Below are 20,751 nucleotides of genomic sequence, written 5' to 3' on the forward strand. Positions count from 1 at the left end.
CTGGAGAACCAAAAACATAACATTGTTTCTAGAAAAAAAAAATCAAATACAGTGTTCATTTTGTTTGTGCACAAACAAACATTGTATCTGGAAAGAAAATAACCAAAATCTAGAAACAGTGACTTAAATTCCAGAAACAGTCTATGTTTTAACCTTTGACTATTTCTTTTCTTTCGTGCATAAGTTGATTATATTTAAGAAACATGATGCTTAATTTGCTTTGAATCCAAATGCAATAAATTTCACTATTTCTTTTATATCTTACATTTAAGAAACAATGTGTCTATTTCATTTGGATCCATAAACAGTAACTTAGATTCCAGAAACAGTAACTTAGGTTTCAGAAACAGTGACTTAGATTCTAGAAATAGTAACTTAGATTCCAGAAACAGTGTTACTTAAAATCCAGAGACAGTTTATTTTTACAGTTCAAAAACAGTGACTCGTCGTTATTATTGAATAGCATGCAGATCTCAAATTTATTTTCTTGAGAAACAAACGATGAACTCCACTGACGAAGAAAAATTTAAAAACAGTATCTCAATACACTATGAATAATAACAACGATCACATTTCAACGAAATAATACAAAATATAAAGGGAATTGTTATTGGTACTCCAAAATTCTCATTCTACACTCCAAACTTTCTATATTTAGAAAGAAAAATACACTTGTGAGGAGTGTAGAATGAGATTTTTAGAGTGCCAATAATACTTCCTAATATAAATTAAGTAGCATGAGGATCTATATTTTTGTTTCAAAGAAAAAGAAGAAGGTCTGCAAAACAACGATGAACTTTATTAACAACGAAAATCTGAAACTCAACCTAAAAAAGTTAGGGGTAAAATCGACAAATCATAATTTATTATAGTTGGGCCATTTTTAGTTGAACTAGTTTAATATGGGCCTTGTACTAATCATGAAACAAAACTTATAACATGGTTTTTTTTTTTTATTAAAACTAAAACTTTTAAAGTTCTTTTTATTATTTTTCCTCTTAAAATATTGATATCGTTAGAAATATTGATATGCGAATTTGTGGAATTATCGACGAAAATATCAAATATCGATATCAGTTGCCTTTGATGGAAATGATGGAAGTTTAAAATGAAACTTTAGAAATTGTCAAGCATTGGTTTGAACAAAAAATAAAGAGTTTTTCTGGTACTTAATAGATTTGTAAAAAATATGGACGATATTTGTCGATTTTGGCTTAAACTTAAGAGTTTCTCCGATATAAGGTGAAGTTTAGACTTCAACCCCCCATTTCCATATCTTTCTCTGATTTTTTGAATATTTTCATGGAAATATCGATCATATCTAAGAAATTTTAAACACTGTTTAAATGCCCATCAAAACAGAAATATATTAACCGAAACCAGAAAAAATGTGAAATCTATAAGTCATAACAACAACAGAGGAATCCTACACAACACATTTTTCGCTTAACAACGTTTTGACCCACTAATCCCCACTAGATAATGTAAACTACTTATATCGCAGCTGAACAGAAAAACTGACGAAGATTTCGACCCGCAATAGAGAATCATATACCAATAAATTACAATTTACAAACTCTCAGGTGAGGATCGCACCCAACCCAAGTACAAGCCCAGCTTTAGAAGAGCTGAGTCTTCTTCCTTAATCATCTCAGTGATTGTCTCCATGAATCATCAGTGACTGAAACGGAACCCTCGTAATTTCCACCAACGTTGAATACTCCTCGTGCATTGGCTGCTTCCATGGTTCCCCATCCATCTGCATATATGCATTTCTCCATTCCCCACCTCTAACTTCCAACCGAATTGCAGCCGCCTAATCACCAACAAGTTTTTAAGTTCATATCATGATGCATGTGTACAGTATAGAGCATTGAAAATCTACAATGGCAATCAATCTGCAGAAAGGAACATGCAAAACCAGAGGTACAACTACTTCACAAAGAGATATATATATATATATATATATATATCTCGAGAATTGTCTAAAGAACTTCAAAATGCAACACAAAACGTGTGACAGATAAGGAAATTCAATCTAATAAGTCCTGCATCAAAAAAACTATATTGTTAGTGTGGTACAATCATGGTGCAGGGCTTATTAGATGGAAATTCCTTATCTGTCACACGTTTTGTCCTGCATTTTGAAGTTCTTTAGACAATTGATATATTTTTTGATCTCTCGTTGCTGTGACCCAGAGGAAACAGCTGCAGCATTCCCAACTAGGACAAATACACACTTGCAACTATTTTATTTCTTTTTCCTTTTTTTTTTTTTTTTTTTCTCGCTCAAGTAAACCCTCTATATGCATGTACACAACGAAATAAACAACTTGCATCATAATCTTGTTTTTTAGGCAAGCTCATGAGACGAATCAATATTTTCCTGCATCACAGGGGTATATTCGACTAAAATTTCATGCATCACCTATAAATTCATTAGGTAGAAGAAAATTTAATCCGCAGAAGATAACACTAAAGCAAATGTCATTATTCAATAGTTCAAAAACGCATCACAAAAAATTCATATATTTTTACAATAATATTCTGGTGCTATTAATATGCTAAAACGCGCCACTTAGTACCAACGGTCTATTGGTATTCCTCTTCACTTTGAGGTCTTAGGTTCGATTATCGCCAAAGGTAAATTTAAACTACATTATTGCTAGCCCATTGTGAGCCTTAGCTCAACCCCTCCTCCTCCCTTAGTGTAGATAACATCGTTCAAAAAAAAAAAAAAGAAAATGCTAAAACGCATAAACTTTTTGCATGCTAAAGAGTAAAAACTTGACATGATAGGATGAAGAAAGACACTGTTGCTGTACCTGAGCAATGTGTTTTGCAGAGATGAGTTCCACCATTACAAAAGATGCATGCCATCCTTGTTTCAGGCCAAAAATTTCAAGAAGGCCATCATCAGCATGGGCCTCCACGAAGCCTCTCTGAAACAATAAAGTTTTAAGATAACTATTATTAGCTTGGAACTCAGCAGTCACTCGATAAGCATGATTTAATGAGCACACTGAATAAAAGTTGCATAATAATCAAAACTTTAAATTCTACTAACATATATCCGGTGTAAACAAAATTAATGAAAACCAAGTAACTTGTATACAAACATGAACTAGACTTCCCGGCATTTAACAAAATACAAATGCAAGACACAAATTTGCACAAGTAAAGTTCACACCTTTAAAACACAAACAACAAAACAAAACATGTTTGTGTTGAAAGCCTATCCTAGTACAACAGAGTCCGCTAGCTCGTAGTCAAAACTGTTTGACTAGATTTGCTATGACTAGTTAGCCACTGTTAGATATTATTCAAGGCTTAAGTTATTACTCAGCTCATTGCTGAAGTGTATATATACATAATGCTGTGGGCAAACACCACACAATTTCGTATATAAACTATATAATACCTTTTCCAAGTACTCTGGCTTCAGATTACCCCACGGATTTCTTCCACTCCCATAGTTATGAAGATTTAGAGCAACAATTGCCCGTACGCTGAAAGAAGATAAAATAACAACATAAGCTATTGCAAATAACGGACAAAATTTGCTCAAAGTACTCCATGTCTGCAAGCATTTTATTCTAAATTATTCTACGTTCAGGGAAAAATAAAAAATAAAGGAACAAATACGCACATGTGGACAGATATAGATGACTACGAGTGATATATAGTATACTTTTCCTGGGTTCAAGTGATACATGACTTGTTTAAAATAAAAAGGTGAAAAAGAAAAAGTGGCATGCTTAGAAAAACCAAAGAGATTACCAAGAGCTACTATATGTGCAAAGAAAACTATGTTCCAGAACTGTACCCCTAAAAGATTTAAGAAACAAAAAAGTGTACCTTGAAGGCACTGAAATCTGCTCCCACTCTGAGCAATTTACCTTTTTGACATGCATCCTTAAGATGTTCTTTAGCCCCCTACAACCAGAAAAATAATTGGATACACATCAGAAGAGGCAGAGAGCACTAAAACTATTGGATAATTTTACATTATGTAAAAATTAGCCTCTGCATGTAAAAGTTAGCCTCCACATGTAGAATTGATAATTTACACTCTTGCTGCTTATGTGATTCAACAAAAGAACAAAACAGGATGCAAACACAATGAATAAGGCAAAAAATTGTCCAGAACCGTAGATTGCATAGCACACTGCTCCCCTCTGGCGTGAAAACATTTTTTTTTTTTTTTAAGGGGAGGGGTTTGCATTTACCCTCCTGCACAAACTCAAGGATGTATAATTCTCAATTATGGGACAACTTTTTTATGTTCTTTCAACAGGAAGCAGAACTACAAGTGAACCTAAAACAAAATCCAATTTTAATAAAGTCATATTAGAAAATAAAAAAGAAATTAGAGTCAAATCAAAAGAGAAATCTCTTTTAATCAATGTAGATAATTGTTAGCATAAAAAATAACAACAAGAGCAACCGTCAAAGCAAATAAATACTGCTTCAGTTTAAAGATATCAAACCTTAAACCAGGATCACTAGTGCAAGGTGTGAAGAACCAACCTTGAGTGCAACTATAACCTGAGTAAACCAACTGCAATAACACATAGATCAGTCAAAATATAAAGCCTGTTCATTATCAAATAAAGCCGCATTTCATTAACAAAAAACAGATTAATATTCTTTGGTTCATCATTTAATACAAAGATTCGATTGGATGTAAAAATGAATGAAAACGTGCAATTCACATTATAATATTCCTAGCATTCTTATAAGAAGAAAAAAAAAAAAGGCAGACAAGCTTCTAACAATGTTTTCTTCTGTTCAAAAAGGAAAATATTATACACATTGCTTAAATGGACAGTGTTCTCAACTCTAATATTCCGACAATGCCATGCAAATTAAATCATTGATAAAACTGCACCCCAATGGATATTCAAATCATATATAAAAGAAAAAAGACATTCAACCAGACCTTATTTGAAATTGGACCTTGTGCAAGATACGGTTTTTCGTTTCGTAAATGGTGGAATCCATAAGCAACTTGGGCATCCATTCCTGTATAACCAAATGACGAAAACAGGATCATGTAAAGGAGAACAATAACCTAATAAACATATTTTTATTGTAAAAATCATCTTTCTCTGATAAGAATATCTTTGCAAACAGAAGTAAAGGGGTTTAGGGAACAGGCCTAGATTTAGATGTAAAACATTCTTTACTCAAGACATCTAGAAATTTGTTCAAAGATATAGACGCAAGGGACATCTTGACACCCGAACAATATATGTAGAATATGCAACTCTACCCAACTAAATCCATTGTGAATACAATAGGGTGATCTCTAGAAGTGAAATTCCTTACTGGAAAAGAAAAAAACATGGCATGAACACAAGAGTATATGCGTTCAATACAATGATAATTCTAGTTTAACATTCTACTAAAATGCTTAGTACGAACACCCTTTAGAATATGTGTTCTAATAAAACCCTAAACCAATGAAGTCAACATACCTATGCTGAAGTAATTATAAAACACTCCTTCGTGGCAAGTAGATTTCTCAGGCAAATCCCCTTTTTCCAAACCCTGCGGTAATAAAATGTGTCAAACATATGGTATAAAATCATGGTATCCTTTGGCATGTGATGTAGGTGATTCTAGTAAGCTTGTCAGGTCAGAAACTTAAGAAATTAGAATAAAATTTAATCGTATAAAGATTCATTGAGTGCAAAGAAGTTAACGATATAAAGATTACACAAAGAGAAAAAGAGGTAAAAGTGATGATGGAGATATGAAGGCCGCCTTTCATCAGAACTTAATATTCAATTTTTCAAAATAATATTATAAATTGCTTTGCCAGAAAGAGTTTTTTTTTAGTTTCCAATAGATTATCTTATTTAGAAAAGATAATGTCATCAGTTCACAAGAATTGAGCAACATAAACATTCATTTTACCCAGTAAAGTAACTCAAAAATAAGAACACGTATTTTCACAGTATTTGACATCTGAATAAAACTATTACTTGTAGAAATTAAGAATTCAAAAGGTTACCCAATAAGAGTAGCTCGTCAAGAGTAACTAGACTTACAGTCTCATCAAGAGCGCATTCTTCAGTAAGCTTCAAAGAATGGGGTGGCTCCATTTCTGTACCGGCTGGCATTGACAGCACAATATGCCAACTGCACCATAAGAAAAGCAAATATAAATAAAACTGCTGGCTGGAACAAACCAGAACTAAAATAGTGTTACTGTTAAATACCATCAGAGTTGGTTAATAATGATGCCTTATCCCAAAATATATACATACAAGAAATGCACAAAATAATGGGCCATATCATATTAAACTAGAGAGGGAGAGAGAATAACAAATGAAACTCAATAGACATTTGAGAAACTATGTAGGTTCTCATTATTCATTATAACAATATTTGCAAACCAAAAGGAACCTTACCATAAGCTTCATATATATTTCTTTATTTTTCATCACTTTCTTTCTGAACCTAGTTACAAGCACAACGTTAAACTTGCCTATACCATAACAGAAATCCTGAGTGACCAATAAATAATACCAAATATCCATTAGGTAAAAAGATTTATTATGTAAGATCCTTTTAGGAAAAATAAAATGTACAGAAGAATAAAATGTCTTTGCGCTCTTCCTTTAGAAGGGGCCAAATAAAGGAAAGAAGAAAATCAAAAACATTTTAAAGGATGTTAGTAATGTTGCGATTTGGCTCGTCAAAATACCAAGGCCAACCAGGTTTAGGTTTCCAATTGGTGTAGGGAAAGAAGTAAAGGAATGTGCACTGGTTATTTCCCATAAAAATAGGGAAATAGGTTTTCTTTGTAATCCCAATCAGTTTAGGATTAGGAACTAAGTTAGTTTTCCCTATTCTAAAAGGATTCAAGAAGCCTATACTTGCAAGGCACGTGACCATCAGTCTATGAACTAAGCTTGTTAGGGGCTGTTTATTCACAAAAACAGCACAGAGAATACAAGGTAGAAAGCAAAGAGTATTAGAGAGATCTAAAGCAAGGCTTCAGGGTTTAGCATAAGGGTTTTCAATACGTTCTTGTAACCGAGTTGTTATTCTCCATAGTGCAGGTGATTTCTCAGGAGAGATCACATGAGGAGTAGGCAAAGTTCACCAAACCTCGCTAAATTCTTTGTGTTTGAGTGTGGCGTGTCTATTTTATTGTTCATATACTCACAAAGCATCATCTTATAAGTTTGCATAACAACGGAGACTATCAATAAATAAGATCAACTAAGGGGGATTAAAATCTACAAGTAGAATGCAATAGATTGATTTAAACTCAATTCCCTATGTTTTGGAACCACAACATAGTTTGCAAAGGAAAAGAGGGGAAAGAAGGAACCCACATCTCAAATGCAATCAACTCTCTAACAAAACTGAACCAGCAAATGAGAGTGACACACATGCACAGATATGGAATGCACTCAAAGATGAAATGCAGAGTTGATTGAAGTCAAGATTCAAAAACACATCAAACAGTTAAAATTAATCTTACATTGTAGGTATGAACATTCACAGTGAAGGACTAGAGATCCTCAACCAAATTAAATTTCAGTACAATAGCTGCACACAACTTCTAAATTCACTGACCACTAAGTCACTAGCTAGGCAAAATCATGTACTGGACATGATTAGAGAAAGGCTTCATTTTACTAGCCTTCTAATTGAAGACATACAACCATTACCTAATAATACAGCTTACCTATCCAAACGGCATATTGGACCTGCAGTAGCCCTGAATAGAGTTTTTTTAATGGCTGATTTCCATGCAAAAGGGAATGAACCACCCTGGTGAAAATATGTGTACCCATTGCTCAATAATGCAAGAAAAATCGTCCACAAACTAAAAATTCATTACAAAACTTACCCAACCAAAACTCCTGGAAAGATCATTTCCCGTGCCAAGTGGAATAACTCCTACTGGAGGAACTGGTTCCAAACCCTGTCTGTTGAGTTCATATAGGCAACCAAGTACCCAACCGACTGTACCATCACCCCCTGCAACCTGCCCAAAATTCCAAAATGTTACATGTCAAACTTAAATGTTGTAGGATTTCACTAGATGCTAAACTCAGAATGATCATATAATAGAGCTTTAAATAAACGTGCCGCAATGTCGTACCATAACCCTGATCTTTTGACGACACTCTTTGGCACAAACGTCACCAACATCAGCCAATAACTCTAGACAACCCAACCCATACTGAACAAATTCATGAGGCTTCACATCTGAGAGGTCAAAAACCTGCATGACAAATTATTTCCAATTCAAGCAATAGTTTACACAGATTAAAGACAAATATGAAGAAACCCTATACAGAACTCGATTCAACAAACAAGCGAAATCACAAGGGTTTCTTCAGTAGACAGTAACCACTTTGTCTACTGAACTCGATTCAACAAACAAGTGAAATCACAAGGGGGAATTCAATTTTAATTGAATCTAAAACCTGATTAAGAAGATGATGGCACCATTTTAGCCAACCCTGTTCAGTGATATATCAAAGCATTTCTAACCTCATTATAGTCGTATCGGTCAAACAGAACTAAGGTTAACTGGCAAAGATTGCAAAACAATCCAACGCCACTTTCCTCTGCTTCCTTTTATTTAAAACAAACCTGATAAATCCTTCACTTCCTTCGAACAACCACAATATGTTCATAACATTACACATACTATCGAAGTAAAAAACTCACCCCTTAAGGTAAAATATACACACACAAAAACCAATTTTTTTTCTTTTTTAAAAAAGGACAATAATTATCATACTTAACCAAAAATCCCCCATAATCCTACGTAAGCAGTAAGGAAAACAGACACAAACACGTAAATTCATGCACGCACACATACATCATAAATGGATTTTTTTCCAGTTCCTGAGAAAATTAAATTATAAATCAAATTCTGAAATCGGTCGCCAGAAAACCCAAAAAATTCAAATGGGTCGGCAGAAAAACGAAAAATAAATCAATCTAGCAAAAAAAACGAAAAATAAACCAAAATTCAAAGGGTGCAGTCAATGCCAATCGAATTAACTTGAAGGAAATTAAGGGTACCTGTTCTTCACCCATCAGCAATTGGAGCCTCTCCTTGAGCATAGGCCCGTATCTTCCACCGCTTCGCGGATTTATAAACACAACCATGGGCGACTCCGGCGGCGTTTCCTCCACATTTTCCACGGCGGCAGTGGCGACGAGGTCTCGACTTCCCGGAAGGCGGCTCTCGCCGGCTCTTGGGTCCTTTAACCGTATAGAATCGCGCATAGCGAAGCGGAGGTACTGCGGCATCAAGAGCTTCTTCTTGAGCTCCTCCTTGTCAATCGTCATACCCGATAGGGTACAGCCCCTGAAAGAGTCGATCATCGACGATCGCGCGGTGATCCGCGTCGTCGACGTCGACGGAGAATCCATTTCGCCCTCTATCTTTCTCTCTGCTTTTTGTCTCTCTCTACCTCTCTACCAAGCGCGTTTGTAATTGAATTTCCAGAGTGCCAATGGGAGAAGAATAACGTGGCTCCCAGCTTTATTCAACAATATTTTATTTAATTATTGAATAATAATATATTATTTAGTTTCTATTCTTGGCCGTCTATAGTTGGCCAGGGTTTGCTGTATCTGTCGAGAAATATTTTATCGTGAAAGGAATACGAGTAGTACGTTTTTATTTAAGTGATGAAAATTTTTATTTTTTAAGTTAAAATTTTTAACACACATTTCTCATAATTTATATAATAACACGTGGTGTACTACCTCATATGCCTTGTGTGTCCAATCTGATTTTATGACACGTATTATTAAACTTTACAAAACATTAACGATTTTAAATTTTATATTGGCAGCAATAATAATAAGATTAAACATGTCACAAAATCAGATTGGACACACAAAATTTTGGATACAGTAGACCCGTAGCCCCTATAGTTAGGACATCTATCTCAAATTTGAAAGAGAATTTGCTCTCCTTCTAATCTCTCTTTCATTTATTTCTCTTCTATTTAAATAGTTATGATTAAGTCATGTCAACATTTTGTATTAATTTTTTAGAGAGAAAGACAAAAAGAAATTGTGAGAAGAGAGGAGAGAAAGAGATGAAAATAGGAGGGTAAAGAATCTTATTCCCTCAAACTCTCAAAAGAGTCAAAACTCGAATGCAAATTTCACAAATAACAAATTGCATTTTCCGATCAGAATTTTTCCTATTTAAACATCACCTCCTATTTGAATTCACCTCAATTTCTACCTGCACCTCACTAAAAATTTGAAATTTGAAATTTGGCCTACGTGAATTAATACCCCTTGAGGTGATAGAATAGTCAAAATATAGCCCGTGTGATTAGAAAGAAAGAAAGAAAGAAAAAGGAAGAAAAAGTGTTGTAAAGTCTGTTAGAATTTAAGCTTAAAATTAAAAGTTCCGTCAACTTTAATTGTGATGACCTGTTCGTATTTTTTATATAATTTTCTCTCTGAGTATGTAAAGTGATGATTATGCCCTAGTTGACTAAATGACGTGGATGTACTTACTCAGTTTAAATTATTTTTCTTGTTATCATCGTGCGAAATTTTATTTTATTTTTTCTTTTTGAAACTTTGACTCATGCCCATCCTTATCCACCAATTGTTTTATTTCCTATTTTCTCTAACCCAATCAGATTATATATCTCTCTTCCCTCTGCCCAATCAGACACCTGTGACTCTTTCTCTCTTTCTCGTATCTTCTTCTTCCTTCTCGTACCCGAGCCACCGTCACCATACACATACTTTAAATCTTCACAGATTGAACCTGCAAAGACCATCATCGTGTTCATCTTGACCTCACGAACCCAGTCGTACCACTTGATTGTTGAACGAACGAGTTTTAACTAGCCAATGCGGACGCTTTGACTCGGTTAAGTTGGTATCGTCGTGATCCCGGTGAGATTACAAGGTTTTAGGACGTGGGGAAACCTCTACTCAACTTCCTGAGGTCTGCAGTGAAGGTTTGAGGACGCCTTGTAGCGAAACAAACCTATTTCGAGAAGTTAGAGTTTTGGCTGAATCTTTTGAAGGATTTTCAGGCCATTTGCAGTTTGATTTTGGATTCTCAAGAGGTATGAACTCGTTCTACTCCTCAAGAGCTTCAAATCCATATAAATTTTGTGGATTTTGGTCTAGAAATGAGTTAGATATAAAGGTTTCAAAATTTTCCTAGAATCCGGCGAACCAGACGATGGTGCTGGCAACTGCGGACGACAAATCTAATCAGAGAAGAAGGCGAATATTCCATCAAAGTTGACGGAATATTTTGACAGCGTCAGGTAACGCCATTACTATTTAACGGAATATTCCATCTATTCTGACGGAATATCCCTAACGTCCGTTAGGGTTTCTGTTGAAAATGCCATGCACGTGCCTGCGCATGGCCACACGTACGGCCGTGGATTGGACATATATTCAAACCTTCCATTTGAGCAAACTATTAGAAGTTATGCCTAGATTCTTATGTATGTGCTATTTAATTAACCAAAAGTAGTTGTTTCGCATATAGGGGAGACATACCCTGAGGACGAATGCGGACAAGTGAGGCTAGGGGGTTACGACCCTTCAACATATCAGTGAGTGGTCATTTGTTTATATATATATATATATGACACACCGCGAGGCATGCTGGCCATCACGTGGTGATGACGTAGCCATGTGTGCAGTGCGGAAGTGACAGTGAAATGAAAATGTGAGTAGTAAGAAAAAAAAAAAAAACAAGACTAACTAATTTACACTAAGATAACTACAAAAGTGTGCAGAGGTGTTCAAGGTAGTTATACAAGTACTCAGAGCGTAGGTAGCCTAAGTGCAGTCCAGCAGGCTAAGTATTAATTATACAAGACAGGAAAGAAAGTTCCTACATTATTTGAAGTCTGTCAGAATTGCCGTAGAATCCTCGTAAGCCAACAACACAAAAGTCTACCTAGAACCTAGAGAGGCGCAAAATAGAAAACGTGAGTGGGCAAAAACAAAATTTTTAAAACCATTTCTCTTTCCAAAAATAATAACCTCTCACCATAAAACCCATATAATTTCCCAGAAAATAATAATACATACGTATATAGAAATCATGCTCGAGAATAGTGAAAACCAAATATATGCCATGTCAAGTATCTTAGCATGGAAATAAGTAAGCCAGGTGAAGTAAATCAATGTAAAATGATATACTAGCCAGAGTCACCTAACGTGACCTGTAAGGCTGAACCTATAGCTCATCAGGTATGCCTGCACACGAGTCGGAACCACCTATTGTGGTCTGTACGATAGGGCTGGGTGTAAACAAGCACGCTCAAGTGCTACAATCACGTGAAGACTGTGCGATAAATCGTGGGTCACCTACGAGTTGGAACCACCTATTGTGGTCTGTACGATAGGGCTGTGCACCAAACTTGGATCTAAGGTGAGCATGCGTTGCGGGAGTGAACATCACGTGAAGGACTGTGCCCTGGCCACGGGTGGGAGCATTAATACCGGGGTGCAGGATAATGAGCTCTAAATGCATCTATGTATAATCACAAACAATGCATTCCACTATCATCAATATATACTCACTTGAAGCTTACCTGAGCGTCCGCAGCGTCAAGCAACAACGTGCATATCTATACTAGTGTACATTCTAAAGTATAATGCAATTGACATGACATTTAAAATCGTAAATCCATTTAAAACAATTTCTGGGAAAACGTAAAGCATATTTACGTATATATAGAAAACCAAAAGCCCACTCACTGATATATAGCAAGGTCGTAACCCCCGAGTCTCGCCTGGCTACGCTCGTCATCCGGAAACGTCTCACCTATATGTGAAACAACTATTTCAACGTTAATTTGAAAGTACATAACCAAAACCATGTAATAACTTCTCATACGTTGCTCAATTGGAGTGTTTAAATATACCATCGTGGCCAACTCAACACCACGAGCATCCCCATATTTTTAGAAAAATTTTCGATGTCCCACGCGCCAGCCAAGGCACGGCAATACATGTCGACCACCCACGGGCATGTGACTGGCACGTTGGACGGAAACCCTAACGGCGTTAAGGAATATTCCGTTAAATAGTAGCATATACCATTAACTTTACCTGAAGCCGTCAGTATGTTTCGTCAAAGTTGACGGATTATGCTCCTTTCTTCTCTGGTGCCTCGCCGGAATTCGTCGTCGGTCACCGCTACGTCACCGGAAACTGGAAATTCTTAAAACCTTAGTTTCTACTTTGTTTCAACACCAAAATTCACAAATTTTATATGGAATCGAAGCTCTCAACTAGGAGAATATAACCATACCTCTTTGAGGTCCTAAAATCGACGGAAAATGGTCAGAAAATCCTTCGATATTCTGGCTAAGTCTGCAACTCGATAAACCCAAGTGTCTCGACATTTAAACCACTCCAAAATTGTTCCAAGATGCTAAGGAAGTTGTATGGGGACTACCATGAGTCTTAAATCCTTAGATAAATCCCATGATCACATCAAAGTAGTTTAGCTCTTCGTCGGAGTTTATGGAATCTCGGATTCTCGATGTCAAATCACTAAACAAAAGGTATCACCAGATTCTAGAGCTCGAGATGAGTAAGAATCTAGAAACATCAAGCTCGATCCGTTGAGTTTTGGTTTAGTTTAAGGGTAAGTGCTCTCGACTGTACGGACGGAAGGAATTTTCGAGAAAAGAGGAGAGAAAATGGTTGCACGTGTGTGTGTGTGTATGGGTTACAGGATTGGCAGAAAGAAGAAAGAAAATAAAACCTGATTGGGCCCAAGGAGGTAGGAGCCCAAATATGTGGTCATAACTTACTCGTTTACACGCATTACAAATTGTAACTTCCTTGTTACGACTCCGATTCAACCCTAACTCACGTCAACGCGCTTGTGACGTCAAGTACAATTTAATTATGTTAGCGAGAAAAATAATATAAAATTATATACGTACATCCACGTCACTAAGTCTCGAGGGCATACTCGTCATTTTCACACATTCGAGGAGAAAATATATATTTATTCGGGATGGGTCGTTACAACCTACCGCCTTAAGAAAATTTTGTCCCCGAAATTTCTTTACACTAGCACACAACATATCAGTACTCATAAAACAAACGTGGATATAAATCTCGCATACGATCCTTCGTCTCCCAAGTAGCCTCTTCTACCGAATGATTCCTCCACAAAACTTTCACCATGCGCATAGTTTTGTTCCTAAGAACCTTATCCTTCCAATCTAGAATCGTCACTGGCTCCTTGTCATATGTCAAATCTGGATTAATTTCTAATGGCTGAGGAGGTATCACGTGTGATAAATCAAAGATATAATGATGAAGCATAGAAATGTGAAAAACATCGTGCACTTTTGACAGCTCTGAGGGTAACTCAAGTTTATAGGCGACTTCGCCGATTCATTCGGTGATCTGGTACGGTCCAATGTAGCGAGGGCTTAGCTTACCTTTCTTACTAAACCATACTACACCTTTCCACGGAGATAGTTTCAAAAATACCCAATCTCTAACTTTATACACCCTATCAATGGCGTGTTTATCGGCAAAGCTCTTCTGTCAATCTTGGGCCACTTTCTGATTAGCTTTAATTACCTGAATATTTTGGGTAGTCTCATCAACAATCTCAGGGCCCATTAACACCCTATCACCAACTTAGGACCAACATAGAGGAGCATGAAAAGATCTACCATAGAGTGCCTCGAAAGGTGACGTACCGATTGTAGGCAAACTCCATCAAATCCAAACACTTATGCCAAACGTCGCCAAACTGCAATACAGAAGATCTTAGCAAATCTTCCAGCGTTTGAATAGTTCGCTCAAATTGTCTGTCTGTCTGTGGATGATACGTCGTACTATAGAGCAATCTTGAACCAAGAGTTTCCTAGAAAGCTACCCAAAACTTAGAAGTAAACCTAGGATTCCGATCAGAAATAATACTAACTGGAACCCCGTGGTACTTAACAATCTTGGATATAAATAGCTCAGCTAGTCGGCTTAAAGAATAGTTTTCTCGAACTGGTATAAAGTGTGCTGACTTAATAAGCCGATCCACTAGCACCCAAATGCCATTGTAACCATTTCGCGTATGAGGAAACTTGTACACGAAATCCATCGTAATGTTTTCCCATTTCCACTGGGGAACGGGAAGTGGCTACATTAACCCAAAAGGCTTCTTCCTCTCAGCTTTGACCTGCTGACAAATCGCACATCAACTCACATATTCAACAAACAATCTCCCTTTTCATGCCAGGCCAGTAGTAGAAAGGTCGAATAATGTGATACATCTTAGTACTCTCAAGATGCATTGCATAGGCCGAAACGTGCACCTCATCAAGAATATCTTTCTTTAGTTCTGTAATATTCGGCATGTACATTCGTTTTTCCTGCATAAACATGCCATCAGATTCCCGAATCCTGAGATCTTTCTTTTTCCCTCATGACACTGCCTCTGCTAATTCCTGAGACTCTGGATCCTCCACTCGAGCTTTAAACACGCGATTGATCAAAATCAGTCTGACCTGGAAACTAGCAAGTAAAGCTTCTTCCCGATCTTCCACCCTAACTTCACTCCAATGGATCTTAATTCTGTGAGAAGAGGGATATGGCAATCATATAAAGCATTAAGTCGGCCACATGATTTCCTGCTAAGCGAGTCTGCCACTATATTTGCACGACCAAGGTGATACTCAATTGTGCAATCATAATCACTAAGTAATTCTATCCATATCCGTTGTCGAAGGTTAAGATCTTTCTGGGTGAAAATGTACTGGAGGCTTTTATGATTTAAGAAAATCTTACACTTTACCCCATAAAGATAATGTCTCCAAATCTTCAAGGCAAAAACAATGGCCGCCAACCCAAGGTCATACGTAGGATAATTCATCTCATGAGGCTTTAACTGTTGCGAAGCATAAGCAATCACCCTACCATGCTACATTAACACACAACCTAAACCATGCAAAGAAGCATCACTGTAAATCTGAAAATTACCACTATCGTCTGGAAGCGCCAAAACAGGTGCGTGAGTGAGACAATACTTTAGCTGTTAGAAGCTCCGCTCACAATCATCATCCCACTCGAATTTAGCATCTTTTCTAGTCAACCCCTTAAGTGGTAATGCTATGGCTAAAAAATCTTTAACAAACCGTCTGTAATAACTTGCTAGGTCGAGGAAACTCTGTACCTCGGTGACGGTTCGTGGCTGTTCCCAATTTTCAACTGTAGCTACTTTTTGTGGGTCCACCTGAATACCCTAAGCTAATATTACATGCCCCAAAAATGCCACTTGATGTAACCAAAACTAGCATTTGCTAAACTTAGCATATAATTGGTGTTCCCTCAATTTCTTTAAAACCAGAGTGAGATGTTGAGTATGCTTTGCCTTAGACTTAGAATACACCAAGATATCAGCAATAAAGACAATAACGAACCTGTCGAGGTATGGTCTAAATTCTCGATTCATTAGGTCCATAAAAGCTGCGGGTGCATTAGTTAACCTGAATGGCATTATGAGGAACTCATAATGACCATATCGAGTCCTAAAAGCCGTCTTAGGAACATCTTCACTTCTGATCTTTAATTGATAATACCCCGACCTTAAATCAATCTTTGAAAACATGCAGACACCTCGAAGCTGATCAAATAAATCATATATACACAGCAACATATAATGGTTTTTAATCGTTATCTGATTCAGCTGTCGATAATCGATACACAACCTTAAAGTCCCGTCTTTCTTTTGTACAAATAAAACTGGAGCTCCCCAAGATAAAGCACTAGGTTGAATGAAACCCTTATTAACCAATTCCCTCAACTCCGCAGGAGCCATTCGGTAAGGAGTTAAGGAAATAGGATCTGTACCTGGAAGTAAATCAATAGTGAACTCTACTTCTCTATTTGGTGGTAATCCAGGTAAATTGTTAGGGAAAACATCAGCGAAATGTCTGACGACCCGTACATCTTCTACACAGATTCAATAGCCGCTTGGCCCTCACAACAGAAATGATGCCGTTTTTCAATCCACTATGTACACCCACAAATGCAACCATATGCAAGTCCGGCCGATTAAAAGTAACTATCTTCTCGTAACAATCCATCTTGGCACGATTATAGTGTAACCAATCCATGCCAAGAATAACATCGAAGTCAACAATATCTAATGGAACAAGATTAGCTGGCATGATGTTATCCTCCACCAGAACAGGATATCCTTGATATACCCAACTAACATAACATATCTCACCTCTAGGCATCGAAAACTTTAACTCATACCTGAGAGGTGTGGGGTAGGGTTACGTCATTTGAACAAACATATGAGAAATAGCAGAGTGTGTAACACCAGAATCAATTAATACTCTAGCAAAATGGCCAAGAATATTCAACATACCCATAATCAGATCAGGATTGTTTTGTGCATCCTGCAGAGTGATGTGATGGACACGACCCTGCGTCTACCATCGTCCTCCACGACCTTTGTTAGCTTGATTTCCACGTCCCTGCAACCCACGTCCCTGTCCAGGCTGATTAGGCTCCCTCAATGATCCTGCAGTACTAGAAGCAACCTCTATACTCTGGGACTGTCATATGGAATACCATTGTGGTCCACCACCTAGATATGGCAGATATGGCGTGTAATCTCCTGGATACTGAGCGTAACCACCCTGGTGATACGGATCGTGCGGGTACTGATATTGTCCTCCAGAATATGGAGCTATATCACCCTGATAATGATATGCACCACCATAACCCGTCTGGGTATAACAACTAGATCCTAGGACCTGCTGAATAGGAACTGTTGGTGGTAAGGCAGGTGGCTGGGGCTTCTGCTGATTCTGCAGGCAATGAATAGCCCTATGTCCCATCTGGCCATAAGTGAAACATTTGCTGCTAGAATCTCTCTGTCTCTGGAACCGGGAACCCCCTGAAAACCGGTCGCCTCTCCGCAGCGCATTAGAACTCGAACCCCTACTTGAAGAACCAGAACTAATACCAATTCTATTACAACTTTGCATGTTGCGAGGCCCCTATGATGACTGGCCTTTATCTTTGTTATTATTTTTCTTCTGGTCATATCTTTTTCTTCCTATTCCTCGCTATCATTGGGCATATTTTCAGAATCCTCAACTCGAAGTAGGACCTCATAAAACTCTTGGTATATAGAACAGGGAGTCGTAGTCGCCATAGAACGCCACTTCTTTCTAGTACCCCACTTAAAACGTCGAAGCATCTTAGCAAGATTGGCAGTAATCTCATGACAATAATGGGATAAATCAGTAAACTTTCGATAATACTCAATAGCTGACATTCTCCTTTGCTTTAAATGTGAGAATTCTTACCTCTTACGATCCAAATACTCTCGGGGTGCAAATCTTTTCTGGAATAATTGCTTAAAAACCTCCCAATCTGCAGCTTTTTCTGGTGACAACTGAAAAGATTCTTGCCTCCACCAGGATGCAGCCTCCTCAACCAAAAACCAAGTAATCATCTCGACCCATCTATCCTCAAGGAAATTCCCCTGTTGCTACATCACTTGATAAGTTTTCTCGACATGGTTGAGCCAACGCTCAGCTCCCTCGTGTCCCTCAGTACCAACAAAATTATTCAACTTTAGGTTATCTATAGTCTCTAAGGGAGTCATCTCTGGAAGGCGAAGTGAGGATTGAATGGCATTAGAAATGGCTTCACCAAGTTAGGTAATATCAGGCAAATTAGACTCAGATGAAGTACGTGGCTTTTTACGAGGCGGCATAGTTCTGACATAAGACATCAAAATGATTAGAATACTCACAAAATATGCAGGAACCTAGGCTCTGATACTAACACACCCTGACCTAGATCAAGGCGTGCTGGCCGTCACGTGGTGATGACGTAGCCATGTGCGCAGTGCAGAAGTGACAGTGATATGAAAATGTGAGTAGTAAAAAAAAAAAAAAAAAAAAAAAAGCCAAGACTAACTAATTTACACTAAGATAATTATAAAAGTGTGCAGAGGTGTTCAAGGTAGTAATATAAGTACTCAAAGCGTAGGTAGCCTAAGTGCAGTCCAGTAGGCTAAGTATTAATTATACAAGACAGGAAAGAAAGTTCTTACATTATTTAACGTCTGTCAGAACTGCCGTAGAAGAAAGAACCCAGAAATTCGAAGAAATTCGTTTGCTCATGCCTATTTCTTTCTCAGGTTTTTGTGTTATGGAATCAATTGGTGGGTTTTCGGCGAAATGATTCAATGGTCATATCAGGTAATGGGGGTGAGGCGATTTGACGAATTTGGGTTGCAAATGTTTTGTGGCCTAGGCATGGTATTGGTTAAGCAGTAATGATGAAGAAGGGTGATGGAGAAGAGGGATGGAGATGGAGAATGGTTGGGAGTGAGATGGGTGGTGAAGGAGATGAAGGGCAGTATTGGAATAATAAAAACCAAGTGAGGGCATAATTGATCAAAGAAGTCAATTCCTGATTTCGGATTCCCCACCAGCCCAGAAATTCAATTACCTCCCTTATCTAGGGAGTCCAATTCCTCTAAAATGAGGAGTTGGATTCCTTAATGTGTGTGGATCTCATATATCTTTTGATTCCTCAAGATTACGTAAATAAAGGTGTATTCCGTAATCGGAATCCAATTCCATAAATTGATTCTGATTACGGGTACGTAAATTTGCCTTGGGAGAGACCCTAAGAAGTTTTATGGTACTCTGGAAAAACTTATGCTTCAAGGATATGGTTTTGCTCCTTCAATTTGAAAAAGGATGAGAATTATAGTACGTAACGTACGTGTTAATTACTGTATCCATATGTATTTCTACTCGACTAATACTGAGAATTCTAAGATATATTTGTACTCAGGTTGTTGGTGAGGATGCTATGGCTTAAGTGGAAATGGCGACTTATCAACCAAATTACACATTACCTTGTGTTATTGGTGGCATTTTTTTTTTCTTTGTTGTGTCCATTTTATTTTGGTTCAACTTTTAGAAATAGTTTGTAATTTTGCTATAGTTTCAACAATAATACGGGTTACTTTCGTTCAGTTTCAGAAATAGTGTTCATTTTGTTGTGATTCCATAAATAGTCTTCATTTTGTTGTGATTTCAAAAATAGTGTAGGTTATTTTGGTTCAGTTTCAGAAATAGTGTGGGTTATTTTGCTGTGATTCCATAACTATAGGTTATTTTGGTTAAGTTTTGGAAATAGCATTCATTTTGTTGAAATTCCAGAAATATTGTAAGTTATTTTGGTTCAGTTTCAGAATTCGTACGGGTTATTTTACCGTGATTCCAGAAATAATGTGGGCTATTTTGGTTATGTTTTAGAAATAGTGTGAGTTATTTTGCTTTAGTTCCAGAAATAATGTTTATTTTTTTCCATTCCAGAGATACTATGAGTTATTTAGGTTTATTTGCATAAATAGTTTGTAATTTTATTGTAATTCTAGAAATAGTATGTTGTTTTGGTTCAGTTTCAGAAATAGTGGCGGTTATTAAACTGAACACTATTTTGTAAACTGACTATTTCTGAAACTGAACATGGGAAGTACACTATTTATAAAACTAAACCTAGTATCACCAGTCTTACATAATTATATTATGTTTATGAAATTGTCTTGTAACTTTGCTAGTAAAGGTATCTCCCTTACTCCTATCACACGAAGAAGATGAAGTGGCCACTAAAGAAGAGATTTTATAACCGTCACTAGGGGTGGGCACGGGCCGGGCCTAAATTTGGAAGGACCGGACCTACATA

The 20,751-nt window shown here is 37.1% G+C and overlaps 1 protein-coding gene across 1 annotated transcript; it reads right to left on the reverse strand.

The window, feature by feature from the left end:
- Positions 1–1,347: 1,347 nt before the first annotated feature.
- Positions 1,348–9,512, reverse strand: LOC125474078 (diacylglycerol kinase 7-like). Its single transcript, XM_048577506.1, has 12 exons — positions 9,064–9,512; positions 8,129–8,251; positions 7,874–8,011; positions 7,709–7,794; positions 6,057–6,147; positions 5,481–5,553; positions 4,943–5,025; positions 4,491–4,561; positions 3,859–3,936; positions 3,422–3,509; positions 2,826–2,942; positions 1,348–1,816 (listed from the first exon to the last, which is right to left on the reverse strand). Exons 1-12 carry the CDS (start codon positions 9,415–9,417, stop codon positions 1,652–1,654), a joined length of 1,467 nt encoding a protein of 488 aa, XP_048433463.1. The 5' UTR covers positions 9,418–9,512; the 3' UTR covers positions 1,348–1,651.
- Positions 9,513–20,751: the final 11,239 nt, after the last annotated feature.

The sequence above is a fragment of a genome, unplaced genomic scaffold, assembly GCF_019419815.1.
Source record: "Pyrus x bretschneideri cultivar Hongxiangsu unplaced genomic scaffold, Pyrus_bretschneideri_v1 Contig119, whole genome shotgun sequence".
Taxonomy (NCBI): domain Eukaryota; kingdom Viridiplantae; phylum Streptophyta; class Magnoliopsida; order Rosales; family Rosaceae; genus Pyrus; species Pyrus x bretschneideri.

Bases quoted from the DNA above. Each gene is read 5' to 3' on its own strand.
- LOC125474078 (XM_048577506.1), bottom strand. From the start codon at position 9,417: ATGGATTCTCCGTCGACGTCGACGACGCGGATCACCGCGCGATCGTCG. The intron at 7,795-7,873 runs GTAAGTTTTGTA...TATTTTCACCAG, and splicing joins TTTCCAGGAGTTTTGGTTGG to GGTGGTTCATTCCCTTTTGC. The intron at 1,817-2,825 runs GTACAGCAACAG...GTTGGTGATTAG, and splicing joins CTGCAAAACACATTGCTCAG to GCGGCTGCAATTCGGTTGGA.